This window comes from Colletotrichum fructicola (assembly GCF_000319635.2).
Source record: "Colletotrichum fructicola Nara gc5 chromosome Unknown KSG_Nara_v1_contig08, whole genome shotgun sequence".
NCBI lineage: Eukaryota > Fungi > Ascomycota > Sordariomycetes > Glomerellales > Glomerellaceae > Colletotrichum > Colletotrichum fructicola.
Genome location: NW_027094058.1, coordinates 104,712 through 131,837, shown reverse-complemented (window position 1 = coordinate 131,837; position 27,126 = coordinate 104,712). Strand labels below are relative to the sequence as shown.

Sequence of the window (27,126 nt, the reverse complement as noted above, 5' to 3'; positions counted from 1 at the left end):
CCTGAAGGCGAGTATCAATATACCCAAGCTAAGTTTTCGCTCTTACCTACTCCTCCACAGTCCCCACCAGCTGCGTTTTTCGCCCAGCTCAAGGAGGTCGAAGAGAGGGGGTGGGAATATATTGATAATAGATACGAGAAGATATCTCGCGCTCCGCCTCAACGCGTGACGCCGCGAACCTCGTTCAAAGCCGCCTTCCTTGCAGGAGCAACCAAAAGAATCAAGAGACTACCTCTGATGTTGCGGTCGTGGCCTGGCCAGCCCGATACGGCTCCAGAGAGTACAAAAGAAAATACAGGGTTGACGTCGTTGAGAAAGACTCCCAGTCCAATATTGGATGGAGAGGCATGCCGAATTGGCGCCCACTGGAAGAGTCTGCCTCCGCTCCCCGCGTCTCACGATAGGTTGAAGGATCATCCTTGCGGTAAAGAATTTAGAGAGGCTGAAATAAGCCACCTCGACGGTCATAAAAAGACTAGATCGTGGGAAGAAGTCCTACGAAGGAGCGCAAAGGGTCACAAGATCCTAGGATGCCATTGGGTATACACCTACAAGCTTGATAAGCACGGCAGGCTCATGAAATACAAAGCGCGCCTTGTTATTCGAGGAGACCAACAACCACGAGACGTACGGGAGACGTACGCAGCAACTCTCGCCGGAGCTTCGTTTAGGACTCTGGTGGCTATAGCTAACCGATTCGACCTCAAGTTACTACAATACGACGCAGTTAACGCCTTCGTGCATGCTGATATCGATGAGGAAGTATATATGGAGATGCCGCCAGGACACCGCAAGAATGGATATATCCTGCGCCTAAGAAAGGCACTCTATGGCTTACGCCGCTCTCCTCTCCTTTGGCAAAGACATCTTGAGGAAGGACTCCGCCGTTTGAGATTCACTCGAGTAAAAGGAGAAAACTGCTGTTGGAAGAAGGGGAAGATTATGTTCTTCTTCTATGTTGACGACTGCGTCTTCGCCTTCCCTGAATCTCTTCATGAAGAAGCAAATTCGCTAATCAAACAACTGCAGTCAAAATACCACCTTGAGGGTGGAAAAGAGCTTCATTGGTTTCTTGGAATCGAAGTTTTACGGGATCGAAAAAGCCGTCGGCTCTGGCTCTCACAGTCGGTTTACATTGAAAAGCTCGCGAAATTATTGAAGCATGACGACCCTGCCTGTGATGAATATACAGGAAAAGGATACCTTATTCCTATGAGCCCCGAAGAGCTTCTCCCTTATGAGGGAGAGGCCACGCTCACAGAAGTCAACCTATACCAACGAAAGATCGGTTCAATCCTGTACGCAGCAGTAATGACGAGACCTGATGTCGCCTTCGCCGCAAGCAGACTTGCTCGGTTCAACCAAAATCCAGGGCCTAAACACCACAAGGCGGCAAGTCGAGTGATACGATACCTTCTAGAGACTCAGCACCTCTGCCTTGAATATGGTTCAGACCCAGGGTCAGACTCGGAAGGCCTACAGGTGGCGTCAGACGCCAGCTTCGCGGACAACTCCCTGGACAGGAAGAGCTCCCAAGCGTTCGCTATGAAGGTATTCGGTGGGCTGACAATGTGGAGAGCAAATAAGCAAGCAACGGTTACAACTTCAACAACAGAAGCAGAGCTTCTTGCACTATCCCAAGCAGCTCGCGAGGGACTCTTCATGAGCCGACTTCTTTCCTCCCTGCACATCGATCTCCCCTTAGAGAGAGGAGCCAATGCCTCCTACGGAGACGAGGAACCCCTCAGGCCTACGGTCACAATACAATGCGATAACCTGCAGACTATTGGCCTTGTGACGAAGGAGTTAGTACAACTACAAACGAGGCTACGTCACGTGGATATACATAACCACTGGCTTCGTCAGGAAGTAGAAGAACGACGAATACGGGTTATATACACTCCTTCGACAGAACTTATGGCCGATGGATTCACAAAGGCACTCCCTCTACAGCCCTTTCAGCGTTTTCGAACCCAAATCGGCCTCGTGGATAAATCAGAGGCCCTGGCCGCAAGTCGTCAGAAAGACCTTGAAGAGAACTCAGAGGTCTGGAAGAAGCTGGCTCAGGAAATTGACGTATGGGCTATGGAGGAACACGATGTAAACAATCAGGCTCAAGAACGGAAAGAGTAACACACGATTACCTACAAACTGAAGAGCTCTGATGGAAGCGAAGGACTATGGATTTGGACGATTCAGACCTCAGGGGGTGACCGGACATGAAGATAGGCTACAGCGGACGCTATAGCCTAAGGGGGTGTGTCAGAAAGTCCGGGATGGAATTCGGAAGTTCGCCGTGGATAACCGCTGTGGCGGTGGCCCTGATCCCCTGGGATTAAGGACAAGTTTGGCATGATGACCTTGAGAGATATTTGCCATAAAAGCGACCCTGAGAGGTATTAAGCAGAGTTTTTCCAGTCTGGACAAACCCTGATAGCTAGGGTAACTAAGCCCTACCTTGGGACATAAAAGAAGTCCTAGAAGATCCTCGGTTGAAGAAGAGGAGAAGATTTTTCATAAGACAATACACATCACTTTTCTGGTCCTATGACTTGGTGCACGATTCGACAGCTTCAGCCTTCACTCCTAACCCTGGTGAGGTGCAGCGGGTAGTTAACCCTACTAGTAGAGCTATAGGACGACTTAAGTGTTTATGGTTTAGCTCTGTTGAAAGTCTCTATTATGACACTGATTACCGGGCGTAGTTGAGGCTGCTCTTAGCCTTTTCTTTCTGATGTTGTTTCACTACTAGCTTCTGATACCTAGGGAAGCCTGTTGGACTTTTGAGCTCTCTGTCAACGCACATACCTTCTTTGAGCCTTGACCTGGCTAACAGGGTTCATACTGTGGACAGGTGCAGAATGTATGATCTGATTCTTCAGACAACAAAGACGACTCGATAGGAGCACGTACTACAATTGGCCACGCACATCTCTGCCTGCAAAAGGTCTATAGGTCTATGATGGGCGCAAATGACAAGGCAAAGAAGGACTTCTATATCTCATTGCTGCCCTTGACTTAGGCTGGCATAGCAGTTTCCTGTATGCTTCCTCTGCTGTTGCAGTGAGAATGCCGATCTTGACAGAGGCGACGTCCCGCCTTCGGGGCAACAACTTGCATCCCAGGTGCCGGGGACTATCTTGCTTTCAGGGCAACAATGTCTTAAAAGCCGCCCGCTAGTCTGGAACCCTGCCTCACCCCATCTATAGGGCGCGCTAGCTACCTATAGATAAGCCGAGTAATTGGACGTCAGTGGCTAGACTGACGCATTACGCTAAGAAGGTCGCGTTGGGTCGCGTTGGGGGAAATAGCGCGCATTACGTGCAGAATATCTCCCTCGAAGGCCGAGAAGGATGCTCAGGGACGCGTTGACGATTTCCGCCCGGGGGACCAACCATGTCGTTGGTTCTGAGTTTCGGCTTTAGGTTGCGTTTCCACAAGCCACCCCTGCCAGTGGAACAGCCCAGACCAAGCAAGACCCCGCTGCGAGGAGGAGGTGCCTGCCTGGGTGCCTGGGTACAAGGGGGAGATCTGTTTTAGGGGGGGGGGGATGGCGGGGCGGCCGTGCTATAAGCCATAGTCCGTAATATGCCCCGTGGGACGGGGTCCCTGGCTTGCATCTGACAGCGGCGAGGAAACGCGCTGTTGCGTAACCCTAGTCCGAGCCGATCGCCACTCCCACCGAAAAAGGCCGAACGTATTCAGGCGCTTTTTTTTTTTTTTGCGACGGCCTTGTATCGTTTGTCTATCTTCGGCAGCTACGAACGTTACTATTCAGCATGTCATAAAGTAAGGTGAGATAGATTGCGTTGGGAGTGGTATTGAGAAGAATCGCTTTCAATCCTTTCGTGCCTGCCTCTCCTGGCTAATGGCCAGATTCCCAAGGCGGCCTGCACCCACACCGACTCACCGTTTAGTTCGCCGCAACAATATCCTCAGAGTGCTATGCTCCCCAGTCTGCTGTTCATCATGCTGGCACCTATCATTGTGGGGCATCAGGAGGTCGTAAAATGCGCCAAAGCCGGTCCTCATATGCAGCTTAGCGCCCAGCTATGTAGGTAGCGAAAGAGCAGGGAATGACAATACAGGTATATCATCACTAACGGTCTGGGTGCCCAACTAGCTTATTAATAGATGTTCCTCTTGACGTATGGCTCTCGTCTTGGTTGTTTCCGCAGCTTAAGTCTTGCTAGACACTGTTAATCACTTCCTTCCCACGCCCAATTTCATCATCACATACTGCATATTCACTAGTAGGTTGGGAAGCAGACTGTATATACGTTAGAGGTGGAAGTTGCTTGAGTACGTCTGTAAGCTCTGGCACTCTCCGCATATATACTGTTAGCTATCACTCTACCGTACCAGCAGGGTTGAGAGCCTGGGCGAACAGTGATAAGAGGCCTGGGCATACTATTGTAGATATCATGATATCTCCTGTGGTTATGAGGTTACTCATGGCCTTCTTCACCAGAAGTGAAGCAATAAAACAGGAGAGAATCTCTAGGTGGCTGCTGACCTGTCTCCATGATGCACACTCAACGCTGACCACAAGACCATCAGGATAGCAGCTTGCGGCTTTGTTGCTGTTGGGGTCCTATTGTAGAATCAAATGCACCTCGTCAGACCCACAATGCGACTCCTGGTTTGAAGCCTTGGAGATTTTCAGGCGGCCATCAAGAGCTAGCACAGAACAGAACGTATCAGGGTTGCTTTCTATAGCGCATAGCAAAGGATCTGGGTCGTTGAAGCCAGCCAGGCCTAACCTGTTATTAAATAACGACTGTCTTCTGGCTATTTCTAAGACCTTCTACTCGTCCTACCTTAAGCAGAGATTCAGCAGACACGCCTCAAGTAGAGACGAGTCATTAGAAGCTGCATCCTTTCAAAGCACCACAAATAAACCCTATTATCTCTTAAATGCAGCCATGTTGTCCACTTGTGTGGGATTTGAATGAGAACCCAGCTAACAACTCAACGGGTATTGTTGACGAATCGAACAAGCAACTTTCAGATTAGGATAACACTAAAGACCAATGACTACCCTCATGAGCTCATTATCAGTTTAATAACTGCAGATCAAAGGCCCTTTACTAGCAAGACCACAAGACTTCTCCAAATCGCTACATGATGATTCTATAGTAGCTTCTATATGGAGTTGCTAAAGAACAGACAGCTAGCCTAAATATGTTACGGCCTTTCTAGAGCTGTAGTAGCTGTAGCTTGTCCGTTTGTAAGACAGACATATCGTTCTGTCCGCTTAGCAACGGATGGCCGAGGACTGTTGCAACTCATGAGGAAGTACCCATCCAGCTCCGGAGGAGCCCAGCTGGCGGAAACGATCACGGCATTATTGCGAGGTCCAAGAAACGAGTTCGCATTCTCGCATATGCTGCCTGCTTTCGCTGGGGATACAATGCCTAAGTTAGTGTGCAGTGGGATGCAATAAACGCAGGCATCATTGCTGCTGAAGGCTGTGGTAATTAGATCGAAGTGGTTAGGGGCCAAGGTGACTAGTCCTAAACTTAACGAGTATTCGCGGAGGAAGATGAGCTGAAAAGGTCCGAGGATGCTCACGAAGTTGATTGCTGGAGACCTGTAGAGGTCCCATCCGACTACAAGTCACCTCATGCTCGGGTTCAACTAACCCTCAGACCTGAGGACTAGCCGCTGTACTAGTAATCAGTGGCACTGTCCCCGATCCTGAAGGGGTCTCTTAGCGAACGGACCTACTAGATATCTAGAACTAATAGGGTAAAAGCAGGCAAGTGGCTGCTCTACCTTACATCAGAATTCCACCTCACATTTCATCTATCAGCCGAAGTCGTGAGTGGGATGGAAGCTGCGAGCAGATATTCCTCATCATCACCCCCCTTCTTCTTGGCACCCATCCGGCAAATTCCGATTTCCTCGAGGGGAACATTTTCCATCCATACGTGTCCCCGATAGTTCCTTAGGATCTCCGTCGCGTCAATAAGCCCCCCGTCGGCGGTCTTCCTGGCGTTTAAGATGGTGGCGTGAAGGAATAAGCTGAAGCCTCTCTTGTCGAAGATACCAGCATCCTCGAACACATGCCGGATTCTTTGGCATAGCGCGTCAAAGTCGTAGTCGAGACACGTGGGGTGCGCAAAGAGGATTTCGGCACGTCCTGGATCTATGCCAGGAAAGGTTCCTAGGCCAAGGAGCGAGATCTTGATGGGCCTTTGGGGAAGTAGAGGAATGATGCTCTGAAGGACCTGGGTCGCCTCTTCAACGTCTTTGGGCTCGGGAAGGCTCATGACTCCCGAAGTGAGGTGGATAGTGCTGAGGGGACGCACAGCGGACGCGGGGATGCTGATATTGTCCGCACTAGTAATGTATGACTTAAGAGCGCTCAACTCCGCAGACAGCCCAGGCCGCGACAATTGGGTGACCAGTGGAATACAGAGAAAGTGTGTGGGCTTCATAGTGAGAGTCTATTGTTATAAGCACCTCAATACAAGTAACAGGACGGGCCATGTGAGTCTGGACTTATCCTCTTTTTCACTGACCATTACCTATCTGAAAAAGCGATGCTGGTTTGGTGTCCCCTCCCGGCAATTTTTTATGTTATCATTTAGGTGGGTAATTATTCCGTTAGACCATCCGCCTCGCGGGATGTCCGGATCGACCAAGGCCCACCGACCCACCCGCGCGCAACACACAAACGCGAGCGCAAGCTGGCTCCCAGCCTGACTAGAACCCCAACCCTTGAGCACTATTTCGGGGTGTCCCCTCTCTTACTTGCCCCCTCCCAATCCTCTTCATGCTGATGTAATATCGAATCTCTAATCAAGCTGTGCACCGTTCGTCCTGGGGGGAAGCGGTCTCGGTCTGCCTGTGCTGATGACGTCGCTAACGTCAACCCCGTATCCTCAACCTCGCTAGAGGACTATTACGGCCTCAAATCAAGCCGTAGAATGGAGCGCGCTGCGGAGTGGATTGCGTTTCTTTTCGCCAGGTTGGGACTCGTCCACTTTGTTAAGAGACGCAAGGACGGGAAACGAGGTGTTTAGCATCGCAATCACCAACGGACGGCAGCACACAGCCTAATGTGCTAACCGAGGCCTATCTGTAAGCTAGCCCAGGGTCTAGCCTTGGAATCGCCTACTGCAGGCTGCGACGGATGGCGAGGCTTATAGATGCTACCTTATTACCTTCATAATGAATACATTGACCTGCTGCAGTTACCACCTTGCGAACGCTCTGAGGACTGGCACGCAGTCCCCCCGGCCGAGTCGGCCAACAAGGCGGGCAAGCTCCACGCGGAACCGACGGTAGCCTTGAATCTCATAGCCAGATCACAAGCATCCCTGTAGCGGGATATCATGATTCGTCCCGATGGGTGTCAGATGACGGACGCTGAGTGGACTCTCGCTGAGGCAGGCCGGATTAGATGTGAGGCCATATGACAGATCTCCCGCCTTTGGAAAATCTCTCGCGTCCTGGAGGGAGATACTGGAAATTGATCAGCAGTCCCTCGTAGCTATACATGTGCCTCCCTTTCCACCACCTGCCCACGCTGGCCTGAGTAACAACACATTAGAGCATATCCTGTAAGAAGAGTGGCCCCGGCACTATCTTGAATAGAGGGCTCGTGCGGCGGCACTTCGAGATAGGGGATCAGAACAGGAAACTAACGTGAAGGTGAGAATATATCAACATTTGCGATTACACAGTTCCTCGGAGACGGCGTGGTCGGCCAGGAGGCAGGAGGTTCTTAGGTCACAAGTCCAACACATAATAGATGGAATAGCCAGAGCACAGAGCTTCCCGAGTACCTTAAAGCCCCCGTAAATGAAGAGGTGCATCACGAGATCTACTAGCTACATCACGAGGGCCGTCCGTGCCCCGACCTCGTCTTTATAACATACGGTAACGTACGTATGCTTACGCGACTCCTAAAATAATAAAGTAGTGATGGCGACAGTTCCAAACTGCTTTATCCTCCCGGCTTACAGGGCGTATGGTGGGTGGGCCACGACGCACTATGCTAAGCTATACCAGTGGGCGGCCTCGGCCATATCTCTCTGCTGCGCGGCGTTGCAGCCTCTTATTCCCGCTGCATATTGACTTCTACCTTGGCTAAGATACTAGGGTGGTCCGTCGTGCCTGCAAAACGTCCATCAACCTCGTCCTGCTATCTCAGTTCTTTGGGATAAGCTATACCTAAGGTATATAGTCCGTATCTTCCAGTAGCCGGCGAGAGGCCGACCCTAGGAGTACTACGCAGTATCCCACTGCTAGCTTATGGATAACTTGAAGTTGTCGCTGCTTTAACGGAGGGCTGGAGTCCTGGACCCGGCTACGGTTTGACGCCACTTGCCGCTATCTTTATGAGTACAGCTGATCCGTGGCCCTTTGAAGTCAATGAGTGAAACCTCAGTGGGCAGATTGTTTATATGCGACTGAACTCGTGTGAAGCCCTGATTTCACCACCCCGTTTTAGAACCTAGCGGCGGGATGCAAGAGAATTAGCCCCCTATAATGCTCCTGAACACTAGAGTGGCTTAAAGATGAAACTTCGGACTACCTAGCTCATTTGTGCGGCAACCGGCCTAGGCGTTGTGTTGTGGTATGACGTTTTAGCCCTGACGGGATGCTGCTGCTGCTTCTGTAGTCAAAGGCATAAGTGACTACCTATAGCTGTTGAACATCGTGTCTAGCTTTAACGGTCCTTGGTACAACAGTCAGTGTACTCTTCTAGGCCTGCCTACTAGTAATAAGGCATCTAGTGTAATTTGTATGTGAGCGTGGGGCTCTTCTTAGTTCAACTATATACACTATACATTTAGCTGTTTTTCCGACAGCAGAAACAAGGCCTGTAGATAATTGCAGTCACTGCTACTGGCCTTGATGGTCGGAAAGGGGTTATGCGCCAGCCTGCTAACTATAGGCAAAGGCACCACCTCCATTTGTTGTGTTATGTTATGTTGGGTAGCTTAATGTTGTCCCTTACCTATAGTGTCAGCGCTATGGCAGCAACATCCCACTTCCTATATGATTGCCTACTACGGCCTAGGGGGTTAGTTTAAGGCCTATATGCATTTGCAATATGCATTTGCAAAAGGCGAGATGGCAAGAACATACTGCATGCTGAGACAGTGTCAGCTGCTGCTTTAAGGTGTGAGGAGATGCTTGAGAAAGGCAAAGAGCAAAAGAGACCAAAGAAAAACATGGTTAGATTAGCCTATCTATGCACTTCTCCGTCCGTTGTGGAAACAGACTATTATGAACACTGAGAAACGTCATATGCTTCCCTGCCCTGTCCAAGGTATCGTTAGACGTTCTTAGTCATGGGATCAGTGGTGAGATGAGGGTGCTCTAGCTGATGTTAGACGTACACAGGCTGGTGGGTAACTACTACATATGCGTTTGGGTCTTTGGGCTCCTAATAGCTTCTTTGATGATTCTTGAGACTACGTAGTGATCTCAGTCGCAGCTAAGCTACTATCAACCAGATGTTCCACCCGAGGCACCAGTCACCTTACCATAAGTAAAGGCTTCTTGACTTGTATAATATGTCTGTAGTCCTCCGTCCTTTCACCTCCTTTAGCCTCCGTAACTATGACCTCAGCTCAACAGTGACGTGAACACTAGTAGCAGCCCCGACTGATGTCAGCCTGTCCCTTAACTCTTCAGCCCGTGATGTCTCACCGGCTGTCCAAACCTCGACCTTGAGCTGCCTTAAGCTTGACGGCCTAGCCTCCAGGTACTCTGTGATTTTAGCTTCGAGTGTGTGCCACCTTGGGGCGCTTGGGTCGTCCGCCTCCCACTTGACGTCGTCCCATCGGGAGTGCCACCAGAAGAACATTTCGTTAGTGACTGTAACACACTCGATGCTAGCGGGGAGCACGTCGGCGAGCCTTGCCGAGTTATCTGTTCTCCACCCAAGTAGTACCGGTAGCGAGATAGTGATGCGCTTAAGCTGAGAGAACCCCCTGAGTGACGCCAGCGTGCCCCGAATACCCCACGGCCCTTGCTCGCCGCAGTCGATAGCTGTGGATGTCCAGAGAATCACGCTGAAGGAGAGCTCCTGTAGCGAGTGCTTCAGGGTTTCGAGCGATGTGCGCAGCGCGTCCAAGTCAAGCCACGACCGGGCGTATTCGGCATCGATAACATGCTCCCAGCGGAGAACCTCCAGGTCTGGGCATGCTCGCACAAGTCGGTCCAGACTTGCTTCAGTCAGCTGGGCCTTGCTCATGAATAATTCTTTAAGCTGCGTCGCGGAGACGGGGCCTGCCCCGGCGGGCCATGAAACCAACCGTCCACCGTCCTAAACGCGGTGCATCTCGAGGGTGCGGACCTGCGGGAGGTAAAACAGGGGTAGCACAGTGTCTGCGCTGACGTAAAAGCCGAACTCTGCGGCGGGGTCATCGTCCGGGTATGGTACAACGACCCTGGCCGTCCTGACGTGTGCGAAGGCCATGGTGGCGGCTGAAAGCATCTCCCGGCAGAGGAGGGAGATGACGGGGTCTCCTAGTGCTAGAGATGCGGTTTGCTCGTCGTCCTCTTCATCTTCGGCCCGGTCAAAGGTCCGGATCTCGAGTGTCTCCAGAGCAGGCAGGCGCGACAGCAAGACGGCCAAAGCAGCGACGGCTCCTGCCGGCTGCGTTGTGCCCACCTCTTCGTATCCAGAAGCAACGGAGTCCGCGTGTAGCGGCAGCATCGCCCCTGTGGCATGCGGCACGGGCTCGGCCACCTGCCCCAACGTCGAACGCTGCATCGCCGTCTCCGCCTCCAAGCGCTCTGACGCCCGCGAACAGCACACAGTAGCATGGCGGACCGCGTTCAGACGTGCTGGGCGGCTCAGTAACGGGCGGATGTCCCTGACGATGGCGATGGGTGGGGACGATGAGAATGGCGAGCTGACCAGGCGCACCTCCGATCGGCCTCTGTCCCATATGAGAGAGCCTGGGAGCGTTGGCAAATAGTCGACCATTTCGAAGACAGGCGAAGGTCGTCTTGGGCCCAAGGGTCTGGAGAAGGGAAAACGTCCTGATCCACACTGGTCCTCTGCGATGGGCCGTGTTTTGATGTGTGGAATTATCGCCAATCCGCTGTTGTCACTAGAACGACACGTGTCCTGGTTGCTGTTACGCTTAGTCCCGTATGATGCCCGACAATTATGCGGATGCAGCATACCTATACGCGCAGGATGACTGATAATAAAGCGTGCAGCGGAGGATCTCGTAGCGCGACAGGAGGCAGGTCGACGGGATATGCGATTGTTGATCATAGACTCCTTGCCTATTGCCACTCTGTAGGAAATTGGCCGCGTCGCGCGCAAGCAGGGCTAGATATGGCCGAACGTGGAGAGCCAGGACGCTCTGGAGGGCGCTTTAACAATAGCCTGTTGCGGATGCATGCTTCAGAGACCCCGGGACCACGAGTCAGGCAATGCGCGAACCGGGAACAGCGTGTGCCTGCCCAGCAATTGGCCCATGCCGTTTGGCCTCAAGGTCTAGGCCTCAGCGCCGGCGACGTCCGAACCATTGAGAAGTCCGAGCGTCACCAGGGGTCCCGACCCCCCATCGGCTGGAATTGGAATCGTGGGACATCATAGCATTCTACAGCAGTTGCGGGGGGGGGGGGGGGGGACGGCAATGGATATCATCACAAATGTCTCGGGGGATAAGATTTTTTGTTGTTATATTTAACGCCGTGGCGGCAAGGGCGCAGCCGCCCTTGCGGCCGACCTCCCGAGGGGTATGTGGTGTGGAGGGTCGCCGGCTCAAGCTATATACTCTACAGTACACGCCTCTTCCTAACGTCCTCCAAATCTTGCCCGTGGGCTACTATGTGTTCTATTCGTCCCTAGTTCCCGCTGGTTCCCTAGTTCCGTTGTGGTCTTCCGATCCTCTACGAGGAGGGGGTTGTTACTAAGGTCTAGGTCAAGACCTAGTCCCTAGTACCGCGGGCAGATCTTCTGGAAGAAGTCTGTCACGGAGAGAAAGACCTGGAAGCCTTCATGATCAGTAATTAGCCCCTTATAGTACTGCTCAAGAGATCCTATAGGCCCTATAGGCTCCTGTGAACTAGAAGGGTGGAGGGTGGGCCACTGAAGCCGCCTCACTAAGGTCTTTCGGCAGTAGACTAGGTGGTCTACTGCCTTTGCCTCCCCGCAGGAGCAGGTAAGTAGTGCTTCTGTATGGTTGAAGCGTTGGTGATATTGCTCGAAGTCTCCATGCCCTGAACGGGCTGCTAGGAGATGGTGAAGGATCGCCCGTGGCAGGGTCAGTTCAGGAGGGCAGGCGAGGGAAGCCTTAAGCCCTAGTTGGGTGTAAAAGGGCGTTGCCTCTTGCTTCCACCATCTTCTATGCTGGCGGTATATTCGCTCTCTAGCAAGCCGTTTGATCCCTGATAGGGTAGCTAGTTGGCCCCTAGGGGCTGGCAGGGTTGTGCCCTCCTTAGCTAGGATGTCTGCTTCCTCGTTTCCTTTGATACCCTGGTGCCCTGGGGACCAGTGGGTTTGTATGTTGTATATCCTAGCTGCCTCTTGGATCTCAAGGAAGGCAGCTTGTGAGGAGTCTGGGGCCATGCCTCGGATCCCCTGGATAACGCTGGTATTGTCGATACAGATATGTATAGGCTGGCCCTGGGAGGTAAGGAGGGCCCGTCGCAGCCCTGCCCTCGCCCCTTCGGCCTCGCCATCAAATACTTCTGCTATGCCGAGGCGTCCGCAGCCCTGGCCTATGCGTTTATTCTTACGGTAGATAACAAAGCCAAATCCTGTAGCGCTATCAGGGGCTTTAGAGCCATCTGAGTAGATGATAGTATGCTCTTTTGGCACCGTCTTGAGCCAGGCCTGGAAGATCCTGGCTGCTACTTCCTTCGTCTGTGTGACTATAAGGTTATTGGACCCTGGGAGGTATTGCGGCTGTAGGAGTGCTGGCCTTGGGCACTTAGGTAAGAGGCCAGCTGTCCTTTGGAGCCTGGTCTGCTGCCGCCCTAGCTGTAGAAGCCTTGGGACCAAGGGATGTTGTTGGTCAACCTTCTGTAGGCGTATAGCGAAGCGTAGTCGCGCTGCCTCGAGGGCTACCTCTGCTGTAGGTAGGCCAGCATCTCGGATGAGGGCACTGGTTGGTGTGGTCCTCCAGACAGGTAGGATAGCCCTTGCTGCTGCTGTAATAACTCTTCCGACTCTACAGGCTAGACCCTTCTGCCCTGTGCCAACTGTAGCTATCTGCGAAGCAGTACTGCTTCTAGTACCGTTGTTGCTGCTTAGAGCTGGTTTAGTTAGGCCTGCGTACCAGGTTTCCGCTCCATATAAGGCTATCGGGAGGGCGCAAGCAATAGCTGCTTTTCGAACTGCAGCTGCTGGGAGCCCCCCTTTTGTGTTTGTAAGGTGCTGTAGGAAATAGGCTACCTTCTTTGCTGCTGCTACCTTTATTCCTACATGGTGTTGGAAGGTGAGTCTCCTGTCAAACCAGACCCCTAACCATCTTATAGGCTTTGTTGAGGCTTTAATAGTTAGGCCTCTCGCTTGGATATCGGGTAGGTTTGTTGTCTGTTTATGTTTTCTGCTGAAGTGGATTGCCTCACACTTAGCTGGGTCAAAGGCGACCTTATTTTCTGTTCCCCAGCTGAGGATACTGGTGATCCCCTGGCCTAGGGCTGTAGCGTTCGCTTCTAGCGAGGGGCTAGTAGCTACTAAGCCTATATCATCCGCATAGCCAAACCGTAGCTTCTGATCATCAGCTAGGATATCAGCTATATAGAGCAGGAAGAGGATAGGTGACAGCGGAGAGCCTTGTGGTAGTCCACAGGATAAAGGGAAGTCCTCTGTAGTAGTATCCTCTAGCCTGACCCGGGCTGTTCGGCTAGAGGTGAAGGTGTAGATCAGCCTGATCAGACTGCTTGGCCAGCCCTGCTGCCGTAGCCTGATAATAAGTCGGTTTCGTAGGACGGAGTCAAACGCCCCCTTAACGTCCATTGTTGCTAGCGTGGCTGTAAGCCCTGCATCTAGAGCCCTCTCTATCTCATGGGTTAGGCAGGTTGTCAGGTCGACTGCAGCCCTCCCTGGTAAGGCTCCAACCTGCTGTGGGCTGGCGACCCCTTCTAGGATGGTAAGGTAGGCCATCCTTTTTGCTATCAACCGCTCTAAGCCTTTGCCTAAGCAGGATAATAGAGATATCGGGCGCCAGGACCCAGTCTTAGAGAAGTCTGTTTTCCCCGGTTTCTGAATCATAACAACCTCCGCTTTGCGGAAGGGTCTAGGGAAGTAGCCTACCTGTACGCAGGCCTGGAAGAGCTGCTGTATAGGCCTAGCTACTAAACCCCAGGTGCATTGTAGTAACTTTGTAGTAATCCTATCAGTCCCAGGGGTTGTAGTCTCTGTTAGAGTAGCCTGGCGTACTTCCTCTATACTAACTGTATCCTGCCAGGGTATAAGACGCCTTGTGACCACTGGGATAGCAAAAGGGTTCCCAGGTAGGTCATCTCTAGCGCTAAACCGTTCGAGTAAGGCCTTTCGTAAGGCTTGGGCTTTGTCGTAGGTGTTGCTGATCGTCTCTCCTTCTACTATTAGAGGCGGAGCTTTAACTGCTAGGCTTGACTTCCGCCAGCCTATGATCTTATATAGATCTTGGTCTGTCTTAGCCTCTTCAACCTTAGTAGTCCAGTAGGCGCGTTTTGCCCTTCTAACGGTTGTTAAGAAGACCTTTTGTTCCTCTAGGATAGGGGGAGGTATGACCAGCCCAGGTTCTTGGGCCTGTTGGCGCCTAGCCTTAATAGCAGCTTGGTGGGCTACTGAGCATTCTTCTGTCCACCAGGGGGCTCCCCTACCCTGATTAGTCCGTCTCTTGCCTACAGCTTGAATAGCTGTATAGAAGAGGCTGACCAGTTGGGCAGCTAGGGTGTCTAGCTCTGCTGGGCTGGGCAGTTCCCCTAGAGTAGGTAAGGCTGTAGCCCCAGCCTTTACTAGGTCGATCAGCCGTGGTAGGGCTGACTCTGGTACTGAGAGCTGGTTAGCCTGGCGTCCCTGTTCCTGGGCCCTACTCATAGGAATAATTGTTGTGATGGCTTCGTGGTCAGCCCCTGGGTGTAGGTGTGGGCTGATATAAGCCTCAGTAAAGGGGATATTTGAGAGGGTTAGGTCGAGGGTATGCCCGTGGGTATGGGTAGGGGCCCCAACCTCCCCAATAAACAGAAGATCGTAGCCTTCCGCCCATTCTGCAATATCGTCTCCTCGATTTCGGCTAGGGGACCCAGGTTCCCATGAGGAGTGGTGGGCGTTAAGGTCCCCAGCAATAAGGGCTCTCTCTGGCGGTTGGTAATCTAGAAGGAGGCTGGTTGCTTGGTTTGTAGGCTCATCTGGCGGCCTATATATATTCATAATAGTGAGGTCGCCAACTTTCACCCACAAGATATCTCTTGATTGGGTAGGCCTTTGTTGCTGTATTTGCAGCCTTAGACCTTTGCGTGTGTAGGTCATAACCCTAGGCCTTGTGTCTCTGCTGTTCCAGAAGTCAACTGGTACGTAGGAGTTAAAGCCTGGGTGTGTGTTAATCTGCATCTTATCTCTATAGCCTATCCAGGGTTCCTGGATCAGGACTATATCGATCTGATCTGCCCAGCAGAGCTCTAGAAGAGCTGTATGAGCTGGGCTTCTCTTCCCCACGTTACACTGGGCGACCCGTAGTACCCGTGGGGTAGCCGTCCTGAGCCTACTGCTCCGAGTCGAGGTCGAGGTGGGTGTAGGCATTAATAACGTTATAATCAGGCTTCTGAGCTACCCGCTGGACCCTGCTGCTTGAGGTAGCTGGGGTATGCTGGGTAGGTAGTGGTGGTAGGATAGGGTTGCTGTCAGAGACGTCTGCTTCAGCCTCAGTCTCGTCCTCCTCCATACTGCTAGAGCTTGCTGTATCGCTAACGTCCGCTACGATGATTGAGTCCTGGGTAGGGGTAGGGGCTCGTGGTCGCTTAGAGCCAGGCTGAGGGCTCGTCAGGCTGTTGCTAGGTTGCTGGGTGCTGCGGGCGTGGGTGCCGGCCTGACTGCTCTGATAGAGGGCCTCATAGGCCTTCTGCCCAGCCTTACGAATCCGAGAGAGTTCCTTCCGACCTGGGAGGGTAGGGGAGCCGTTAACCACTAGGGGCCTTGCCGGGCAGCCCTTGTGGTTGGCTTGGAAGGGGCCGGCGCAGTTTGCGCACTTCGGTCTGGCTATGCAGGGCCAAGTCTCGTGGGAGCCTGAGGGTCTGCTGCAGTTGCCACAAAGTGGCTGCCGGTTACAATATCGGTTCGAGTGATATCCCTGGCAACCAGGGTCATGTCGGGCAATAGTCTTTTTCTTCTGGATAAGCTGAGACCTGCTGCTTTGGTTGAAGAGTCTGAAGGGTAATACTTCTGCAGAGAAGGAGATGATCCAAGAGACTTCGTTTGTGATAGGATTCACGCCAAGTTGGGATTGGCGGGCCCGGATAGGCTTGCATCCTGTCTGTGCAAAGACCTCCTCTTCAACTAGAGTAGCTGGGTCGAGGGCATCCCCATCGATAGTCCATAGCTTAGCAGGGCAGCGTGGGACAACATAGGTGAACCACTTAGTAGGGGTCTCAACCTTATAGGCTCCAAGACTGTCTGCTAGTTTCTGTTTGTCCGTAAGGAGGGCTTGCTGAAACTGCTTATTCAGGGGTCTCAGTGAGTAGCCAGTTGCGATGTGGTAGATATGTGGGATATCTGCTAGCTGCAGGCCAAGGGCCTGGCAGACCTTCCGGCGGAGGGCAAAAGGGGCATGCTTCCTAGCAGCCGTTAGGCCCTCCTCGGGGATGCGGGCAAAGACCCGGAGGTCCTCCTTTGGCTGGGCTAGAGTCTGAGTCTGAGCCTGGGGATGGATTGGGTTTTGGGTGCGGGCCGGGGCCGGGGCCGGGGCTTGGGCTGGGGCTGGGGCTGCAGATTCAGCCGAAGCTACCACCTTAGCCCAATTCCGGCTCGGGGTCGGGGCCGCCGTTCCGTTCCCCATGATCCTCTTCAAGGCTTGAACTACGTAGGTTGTAGCCTCCTTCGCGATCTGCTTCCTAGGCCCCTCAAAGCAAGAGACCACGTTGTCTACAGACTGGGCGATAGCCATAAAGACATCCTTTCGGGCTTCGTAGAGCTTGGCCTCTTCACTAAGGGCTGTAAGGACAGCTCCAGCAGCTGTCCCATTCACAGTTGAGGGTCCCTTAGCCGTTAAGGGGGTTGTCGTAGAGGCGTCGGGCTGGCTTCCCACGAGGCTGGGCCGGGCTGGCTGGGCCTCGGTATCGCGGCGGCGTTTAGCCCTTGAGGTTGGGGACGGCTCCGGAGGGGCTCCAGAGCCTCGATCAGGGCCGGCCGAGGAGGCCGGCATCGGTCCAGAGCCCGCCGGAGGCTGCGAGGCCATCGCGGGAGGGCGCTGGAGGCGAGAATTGAAGGGTTTTCCGCTGTTAAGAACTTTGGTGGTATCCCACGTATTACACTAACAGTGGATGCCAAGAAAAATTAGGCGAGAGGGAAGTTGCTGAAGCCGTGGGAGTGGACAGAAAATTCCCAAACCTTGCCGCCATGTGACTTTGTGACATCAGCCCAGTAGGCAGAATTTCCCTATTCATGTCTTTATTAGCGACCCATCGCAAGGTCAGGGTAATATGTGAACTTACAGCAAAAGGACGTATGACTGCGGCGGAGGTCAGCGAGGCGACCGCGAGGAGAAGTGCGCAAAAGCATTGAGGAAACATAGGATTAAGTGGGTCTTTAAGCTATACATGCGTCAGAACCTTGCAGTAGTAAGCAAGTCAGCAGCTGATGTTTAGGACTGTCGAAGTATTTCTGAGCTTGTGGGGATGAACGAGGTTAAAGGTCACTGTAATAACCGTTATATCAGTCAGATCAATGTGATAACTCGCTCAAGCCTATGAGACAAGAGGTCTGAAAGCAAGACGTTTAAATAGTGACCTGTTTATTACTGTTGTCCTCTATTCCGCACAGAGTCATGACACTGATCAGCGCCCTGGCTGGTGGATCCATACCATGATACAAGGTACCTTGTCCCCCGCCCTTCTGAGTCTTCTTGAGCGAAGAGTGTACCCAATTAGAAATGTATATTATGATCTGTTTATTTTGGGATATTGGAAGGCGGCCTCGCCGAACTCGGTTCGTGGGAGGTGACTGATCATATCGTATCACGACCGCTACAGTTGGTCCCTTGTGGGCTTGTAACTATATAATACAGAACAGGGATTGATGACAAAGGATTTGTCACTATCGGAGCTTTTGCTTTGTGCCATAGTTGGGTGCCCTGTCCCGCCTGTAACGCATCGGGGGCGGTGTATTAGTTAGGGGAAGTAAAAAGTGATATGTCTAGGGTTGTAATTCTTCCCTTCTGGCTTTCCCATCGCAGTTTGCCGTCTAGAGGCGTGCATTGTTGATTGCCACATGACTCCCACGGGAAAACATTTAAGGGGCAGGATAGCATAGAAACCTCTGTGGCTACCTATAGGGGTACAAAAAGCGAGCGCGAATCATAGGGGGTCAGGCATCCTAGTTGCCTATTTAACCCTTGAACACGTTTTATGGAATAGGAGCTGACCGTGCGGAGTCAATCTCAGCTCATTTCTTCCTTAACGGATCTCTATGACAGAAGGACGATAGCAAGCGTGGGATGCGCAAGTCAAAAGAGTAGTTGATTAGCTATTTGGACAGAGCCTCAGGCGAGCGCGGTCTAGTCATGGACTAACTAAGCTGCAGTCATAACGAAAGGTAGGTTGAGGCCTACAGAGAATTTGGCATGAACAGGTACTTTGAGACCGGCGGCTTGATGTTTGCTGCTGGGAAACCTTTTCTGAGCGGTAGTTATATGCAGGCTGTCGAAACCACTTTATAAGCTTGAATAACCAAAAGAACTCAACTTAACAGGACATGCTCCTTATATGTAGCCCGTGCTAAAGTCTCCTATATATATATATATATCGTTGATTGTACCTGACCCGTGCCGTCAAACGCTCGTATAAATGGCTATTGAGATCTTCAATTGCGAGACTTGATTGCGAAGATGTAATGCGAATAGTCTTTCCTCCTGTATTCAAATGCGATCATGTTTTGTCTTTGTATGTATTATCTCTGTCAACATCCCCTAGTGCTGCGGGTAGTTGTGGGGTTTATGGCATGAGGTCTTCTGAAATAGACTCAAATAGTAGTGTTGTAGGTTAGTCTGTTGTTTGCAGCGGTCTTTAGTCATGGCTAGGGACCATTATCTCAGTCCACCCGATTCTTTCTTTCTTTCTTTCTTTCTAGCCCAATCCCAGCTCCAATAAATTACAAGCAAATCTCAATAGTCAGACCCTATGAATACGTAGTATTATCTCAGCAGTAGGTGGGTGAATTGCAAGTCAGCAGGGAAATTGCGGTCGATGTCGGCAATCTCCGAGCTAACCGGCATCAGCGCGTTCACGAGTGGAGCCATCTACTCCGTACAGTAATAGCTATGGGATCCCCGATAGACAAATGAGGGATCTCACGTAGCTGAGACGACACTAGTGCGAATGAGCTTCGCTGGCCAGTCCGCCGCCTTAGTGGCTCTAATGCCCTGATATCTTAGGCGAAGATGCGTATTTTCCTCAGGGGAAACAAAAGTTAACTTACAAATTGATTTGCGTTCCACAGGCCCTTTTATTCATATTCTCTTTCCCACTTCTCACCCTTTTTTTTGCCTTCTCTTTCTTTCTTTTTTCCCTTTCCCTTTTTTTTTTTTTTTTTTTTTTTTTTTTCCCTTTTTCTTTCTTTTTGTCCCTCTTCCCCCAACGCCGTTTTTGGCCCCTCAAATATCAATTGAAGCCAGCATTCGGTATTCCTTATCACGGCCCTTCTTCTCAGCACCCATGCGGCAGATTCCAATCTTCTTCAGGGGAATGCTTCGCATCCATGTATAGTCGCGATATTTCTTGATGATCTTTCTGGCGTCAATGACCCCATTCCGGGTCTTTCTAGCATTGACGATGGTGGCGTGGAGCGATAAGGGGGGACCCGTCTTGTCGACGATATTGGTCCTCTCGAAAACGTGCCTAATCTTGTGGCAAAGAGCGTTGAAATCGTAATCATGACATCGGGGTTGCGCAAAGAGGATATCTACGTGTCTTGGGTCGGCAGCCGGAAAAGTCCCCAGGCCATGCAGCGAAATCTTCAGTGGCGTGGTAGGGATTAAAGGCTTTATACTCTGGAGAACCTCGATAGCTTTCGCAATGTCTTTTGATCCCGCAAGGTTCATTACCCCCAGAGTAAGGTGAATAGTACCGAGAGGGCGCACTACGAATTCCGGTATGCCAAAACCGTTCGGTCGGGCAATGTCTGTCGTGAATGTGCTTAGACTTGCGGATAGCTGGGGGCGAGAGAGTTCCGTGACAAGCGGAATACATAGAAAGTGTGTATATGCCATGATGTACACCTGGTGCGTTGTAATGAGGTAAAAGATGTGTACTCTGCCACGCTCCAGCTTGACTGAGTGCTTGGTGTTGGGTGGTATTAATATTCACCTTTTCTAATTAGTCTTGTCCTGCCCCTTTACTTGACGCCAGTTGATTACTAATTAACCTCCTTGGTTACGTTACAGCGATCTTTAAAAAGGTACTTACAATGTGGATATGCTCGGCGTTACCGAAACCGAAATCCTACTTCATGCACGGTCATACCGCCCGAGATGATTGGCGAAAGAGTATCTGTATTTGATAGGTTGACGGCTTTACCTGGATAAGAGTAGACCATCTAGGTATATACCATACCGATCATCGTCTCCCGCGTCCTCGTCATCATTTGATTTAGTTATCATCGTTGCTGCCTCCTCGGGCTCGCCCACAAGCACATGGACCCCGATGGGAACAGGATGCGCGGCCTTTCCGCCCCAAACAAAAGCATTTGGCTTAGCTGATGCTTAGAGGATGGGGTAAGCAACGCAACTCGCTAATTAGGAGGTGTGACGCGGCAGAGTAGTAGATCCAACAGGGCCGGATCTCGGTAACTGCTCCGGCGAAGCCAGAGATCTCAATCCTGGCTCTAGCCTATGACAGGTGAAAATACTAGTGATGTTGAAACGTGCTCCTCCTCACTTGCTTAGTAGCTATCTAGGTAGAGGTCCGAGAAGTACTAAACATCGAACGGAATTGCGCTTTAGGAACAAACAACGCTTCGTTATGAGCGTATACTTGATCTGATAACCCTTTTGGGTGCGACGTATAGCTGCTGATAGTGTTTAGAGGTTGTTATATGTTACTATTCCGTCCCATTACAAGGCATAAACTTGCTTTATCTCTCTTATTACTTGCAAGTTAAGACGGCTCTGGGTGGGAACAGGCCGCGCAGGCTCATTAGCCCTTGCTTATTCAAAGTGCCCTCGTCTAAGAGGCTAGTAAGAGCAGTCTAGAAAATAAGAGGATGCACAGCATCTAGGCTAGTTATCAAGGCAAATAGCTCATGATAAGAAGAAGACTGTTGAGGGTGGAGCTTTGGTAATAAAGTGAGTAGTGGGCGATGAAGCGACAAAGGGTCATTTTACATGGTAGAGGAAGTGAGATGTTGAACCAGCTCTGGACGTGGTCTACATAGAGCTAGTAACTGAGTGTGGTTAGATAAGGATAGGTAAGATTACACTTAAGCATAGTGGTTAATATTCGAAAACTATTGTAGTAAGATATACTGCCTGTGACATGTGGTATGAATCGTTCATCAAGTGACTGTAAACCAACGGCTGCTGAAGCTGGCTAGTGCTAGTGAGTTGTGCGATACTGCCCCTTGATTCGCGTGAAACATTGTCCTTTTCATATTAGCATCAGATTGTGAAACCGAAGACTAGGTAGAGGGGGTTTGCTCATACTGTAGTTGTAAACTGTAAGGGTCTAGGACAAGGTCGGTGCCATTGGTCTAGCCTACTACTACGAGCATTCCAAGCTGGAGGAAAGAAGACCCATTCTGGGAAAGAGTGGTGCCCTTCTCATCTTTAAATACATGTGAGTCTTCTTCCAGAAGCTTCCATTGAGTAAGGGCCGACAAGGTTCTCATAACCTTCCACGATATTCTCTAACCTTCCAAAGTATTCCATAGCTGAGGGTCTAGCCGAAGCTTCATATCGGTCCATAGACCGTGACACCAATGGCGCATTTGCTAGAAGGTTCCAGGAATATCGACAAGGTCAATGGCAAGGTTATAAGAATGCCCAGGAAATAGGGAGGATACGGTTCTGTTTCCTGTTCTTCAAGAAGATTTATTGTACTCGTAGTAGTAGGCTAGACCAATGGCATCGACCTTGTCCTAGACCCTTACACTCCCCTTCTTCTCCTCCCACTCTATCCTTAACCCTCTGCCCTGTTTTTCCATCTCATCCCTCAACCTCTACTCGTAATATCCTTGTTGGGCTGTTCAATGCCTTAATATGCCCTTTCATCTGTCCCTATCTACCTTCTTCTGCTCTGACCCTAACCTTTTCTCTCATCTGTCCCTAACCTTTTGCTTCCATCTGTCCCTGAATATCTCTCTCTGCTCTGTCCCTAACTACCTTCTCTCATCTGTCCCTAACCTTTTCCCTCCATCTATCCCTAACCTTCTTTTTTATCTACCTCTAATTATCCCTAACCTTGTTCTTTTCCCTATCCCTACCCTTCTCCCTACTTTCTCTCCGTCTCCTCCTTCTACGTGTAACCTGAACTTATAATATAATACTTTTACCTCATTCTTTATCTATTTATTTTCCTACTTCTTTCCTCCTCTATCCATTAACGTATTTTGCCTTTTATCTTGTTGTTTTCTTCACTGCTATTTCTACTTCTATTTCTCAAATAATAAACCCACCTCTGTCTCTGAAACGTCTTACCTGTGTGCACCTATGTCCCTGGCTTTGATGTTGATACCTGCCTCTCTTGCCTGTGTGCTGCTCTCCTGCTGCTGTGTGTCCTATGCTTTTTGGTGCGTGGTAATATCTGCTTTAACTATACACTCTATCATTTCTATCACTTGATTTGTTCTGAACTGCTGCCTTCCTCTTTGTGCTCTTTTGACTGAACCTCCTCCTTACCCTTTCCCTTGTTCTGAACGATCTTTATCCCAATTAACCCTAAGTACTACTGTTTCATCCTTGACGTTTTCTTCGCACTTGATTATAACTATGCCCTTCTGCACTATCCCTGACCCTTTTCTTTTATCTGTCCCTACCCTTTTCCCTCTATCTATACCTACTCCTCTCCTCTTCATATTTTTAACCCCTTTTGCTCTCTCCCTCTGCTCTTATGACCCTGACCTTTTGTCCTTAATAACCCTAAAAATCTATCCCTAACCTTTCCCTCTGCCCTGCTCCTAACCTTTTTCTTTCATCTGCCCCTTCTCTCTCCCTCTACCGTCATAACCCTGACCTTCTGTTTCTTAATAACCCTAAAATCTATCCCTAACCCTTTCCTCTTATCTATCCCTGACTACCTCCTCCTGCTCTGACCTTGACCTGTTTCTTTTGTCCGTCTCTACCTGCCCCTCTTGCGATAATCCTACCCTTCTCTCTCTCCCCTTTCTTTCACTCTTCCGTCCATGTTAAACGTAAACTTACCAATATATAACGTGACCTGCTATATGTAACTTCTTTGTCTTGCTCATCTCCTCGTCTTATCTGCTCTGTGTTTATTCATGACCCTAAAAACCTCCCTCTCTCCACTTTATTTCCTCCGTTCTAAAATCACTTCTGACTGGCTACTCTGAAACCTTCCTTCGTAACCCAAATTCTCTTCCCCCTCCTCGCTATCCCTGCTACTCCTATGTCATTATGGTCTTGATCTGTGGACTCCCTTATCTGCGTCGTCTTTATCCCTTCATTCACTGTTGAAATTCCTTTCTTCTGTCGCTACCTCCATCATCTCACTCCTTCTTTCTTAACTTACCTGCTTCACCCTATTACTCTACCTTTTATTTGACCCTGGCTTATTATCCAACTGTGGAAATTGTAAACTGTACTTCCACCCTAACCCTAAAATCTTATACCGCTATTCTGGCTGTCCTGTATTATGTAGCCTTGATATGTAACTCCTAACCCTTTTTACCTGCTTGGTCTCTCTTGCTCTGTTGGACCTCTTGCTCTCCCTCCTACTCTCTCCTTCTGCCTGCCTCTGGACTTTTCAACTCTCCCGTCAATCTTCTTTCTTCACCTCCTGCGTAACATTAAACCTTGTGATGTGGAAATGCCTTATACTTTGTTCTGCTTATCTTTCTACTGTTATTATATGCTGTGTGTTGTGATATCATGAACCCTTCATCATATGTGGACTATATGTCCTCTTTGCTGCCTGTGTTTTCTGATATAACCCTAACCTGCCTATCATTCGCTTAATAACTATCATAACCTTGAAATGCGCATCAAAAACTGACCTTTGAACTATACTATTATTATTCTATTTTGACGTTCTCTCTGGCCTGGTATTGCTTCTTCTGAACCTTATGTTAAATTATATATAAACTGATTTTGCTGTTTTCCTTTTGAATATCGCCTTACTGATGATTTTGTATACAACTGTGCATCTTTTCATAATATCCTAACCTAAATTTCCTCTTATTACTCTGTTATATTCAATCTTCTTTTGGCATTATACTGATGTCCCTGTTGTATTTCCTGGATGATTATGATTATCTTGGCGTTTGTGCTTATACGCTTATCGTTATGTGATTGTATATATAACTATACAATCTGACGATCTTCAATGTATAACCCTGACTTGGACGGTTATCTCCATCTATCCTACCTTAACTTACTTATACTACGTTCTATATATGTGTGGATGTTCTGTCTCTTTGCTCCTTCTTATTGGTATGCCTCTGCCCTCATTCTGTTTGATATATCGTCTGCATCTGCTCTCAACCTCCTATCCTCTACCTTTATGTTTTTCTCCTCTTTCCATTCTCTTCTCCTTTTCATTTTGTTGTTTTTTCTTATACTCTACATATCTGGTATATATACTGTGTCATCTTCCTTCTTTGTGACGTGTACGAACTGAATGCTATTTAACCTTTGGAAAATGCTTTGAACCCGGCTGTGCACTTTATTGCCCTATTACGTACGTACACTACATTTTTCCGCTCTTTTGACTGACATCTCTGCGCTGTCCTTGACCCTTTTCTTCCATCTATCCCTAACCTTTTCCTTCGTCTATGACTCTGACCTTTTTCCCTTCTTTTAACCCTGCTCTATCTACTTACGCCTCATATATCTACTTATTGATAAATAAATCTCCCTCCTTCTTTACTAACTTGTTGTGTTTATTTCCGTTTCCTTACTGATTCCCCCGTCTCTTTATTAACTCTGAATTTCCTTATCCACACTCTCTCCTCTCTGTGAATCCCCGTTCTGCCTTATTGACTGAAATTTTCCTTCATCGCCCTCCATCGACCTCCATCGACCTCCATCGACCTCCATCGACCTCCATCGACCTCCATCGATCCCTATCGTCCTCTGTTGTCCTCTATCTTCTTTTCAACTTACTATCTATTTCTGATACTGGCCCCTGAAATATCTAACACTGCCTCTTTGCTATATTATGTTTGAATCCTTCCCCTGCTCCTCCGCTCCTCGTGACTTTCCATTCTACATCCCTTTTATATTTCTATCCCACCCTTTGTATTCTTCCCTTCCTCACCTTTACTAACCCTGCTCCTCTGATTATCCTCTTCCTTCCCCTTACTAACCCTATGTCCCCTCCGTCACTCTCTGCTGTCTTCTTTCTGCCCTCACTTGTTATGCGAACTTATCCTGTGTGAAAACGTTTGATACTCCGTTTGCTATTCTGCTTCCCTGCTCTAATTCTCTACCCCTTACTGTCTAAGTACAATACTCTTATATACTACCCTTACTCGCCGGCTTTACCCTGCCCCCTCTCACCCGTCTGCTACGCCCTCCACTGCCCTCTGCCACAACTGACTCGTCAACCGGCACAACCAAACTCTCCTTCATCTCTATCCCTAACCTTGGAATATCTATCCCCTTCTTGTATCTGTCTCTATTTTCCCCCTCAACCTCGCGACCTTTTAACCCTATTATCTCCTACTACTCTTCTCTATCTTCACTATACCCGCACTCTCGCCTAACCATCATCCCAACCGTTTCTCAATCCATCACGCCTTAAACTCTTGCTTACCCTAATCTTAAATTCCTGCCTCCTTCTCTCTAACCCCTCCCCTATCTTCATTATCCTCTATTTCAATCACCCTTTTATTCTAACCCTGTCCTGTTCCTCTACTTGTTCTTCTTATCTTACCCCTCTATATATTGATGGATAAATCTCCCTCTCTTCATGAAACTGTTGTTTTTATTTGCGTTCTATTACTGATTTCTCTATCCTCCTATTTGCTTTGTCTTTCTACTTCCTTTATCGTTTTATCGACTCTAAATCTTCTTACTTATATTCCCTCCTCTTGATGAATCCCTGTTCTGCTTTATTGCTTGAAATCTTCTTTTATTGCTTTCTTTCTGTCATCCTCCATTAACCTCTATCGACCCGGATTAACCTCTATTATCCTCTGACCTCTCATCTACATCCCTACTACACTTCTCTACTCCCTGCTTTCTACCTCTGTTGCCCTTATATACTAACCCTACTCACCCCGCCCTCTACCGCCTTCTGCCACAACTGACTCGTCAAACGGCACAACTTGCTTGACTGCACCCCTCCCCATTGGATCATCTGCCCTAACCACTCGTACACCTCCTTCTCGCTTGACGCCCACTCCTCTAAACCGTCCGCCCTGCGCATCGCCCTCACCGTCTCCTCGTACACCCTCGACCCTACACCGATCGTCGCGACGGCGAACATCGTAACCATCAACCCTTGGTACTGGCATGAACCGCCCTCGACCTCCCTGAACCGCCCGCCGTCCTCGCCCAACGGCTCCCATCGCTGACACCAACCCTGCGGCAATCCGCAATGGAAACAACTGCTGAAATTCTCCATCATCCGTCCGTCGAACATGGCCTCCTCCATCTGCCTCCTGTACTGCGCCGTCCACCCCCACGCCTGCTCCCCGCGGCCTGGGCAATCGTCCAACGTGTGCCCGTCGCTCTCTCTCCGGCGTATCCCGCAATACGTGCACCGTCCCGCCCATCGCGCCAACTGCTGCTTGAACGTCTCCCCCTCCTCCCCTAACCC

General features: G+C 50.0%; 4 protein-coding genes across 4 annotated transcripts; all 4 read right to left on the bottom strand.

The window, feature by feature from the left end:
* Nucleotides 1–5,804: 5,804 nt before the first annotated feature.
* CGGC5_v013055 (Uncharacterized protein) lies at nucleotides 5,805–6,443 on the bottom strand (the record flags this gene model as incomplete). The annotated part of the gene is made up of 1 exon (XM_066152819.1): nucleotides 5,805–6,443. One exon carries the CDS (start codon nucleotides 6,441–6,443, stop codon nucleotides 5,805–5,807), a length of 639 nt encoding a protein of 212 aa, XP_066007779.1.
* A 2,963-nt stretch (nucleotides 6,444–9,406) lies between these two features.
* Nucleotides 9,407–10,219, bottom strand: CGGC5_v013054 (uncharacterized protein; the record flags this gene model as incomplete). Its single annotated transcript, XM_066152818.1, has 3 exons — nucleotides 9,407–9,457; nucleotides 9,507–9,580; nucleotides 9,673–10,219. 3 exons carry the CDS (start codon nucleotides 10,217–10,219, stop codon nucleotides 9,407–9,409), a joined length of 672 nt encoding a protein of 223 aa, XP_066007778.1.
* A 72-nt stretch (nucleotides 10,220–10,291) lies between these two features.
* Nucleotides 10,292–11,461, bottom strand: CGGC5_v013053 (uncharacterized protein; the record flags this gene model as incomplete). The annotated part of the gene is made up of 3 exons (XM_066152817.1): nucleotides 10,292–11,108; nucleotides 11,161–11,345; nucleotides 11,426–11,461. 3 exons carry the CDS (start codon nucleotides 11,459–11,461, stop codon nucleotides 10,292–10,294), a joined length of 1,038 nt encoding a protein of 345 aa, XP_066007819.1.
* A 4,222-nt stretch (nucleotides 11,462–15,683) lies between these two features.
* On the bottom strand, nucleotides 15,684–17,372 carry CGGC5_v013052 (uncharacterized protein; the record flags this gene model as incomplete). The annotated part of the gene is made up of 1 exon (XM_066152816.1): nucleotides 15,684–17,372. The coding sequence occupies one exon, from the start codon at nucleotides 17,370–17,372 to the stop codon at nucleotides 15,684–15,686; it is 1,689 nt and encodes a 562-aa protein (XP_066007817.1).
* Between the last annotated feature and the right edge of the window lie 9,754 nt (nucleotides 17,373–27,126).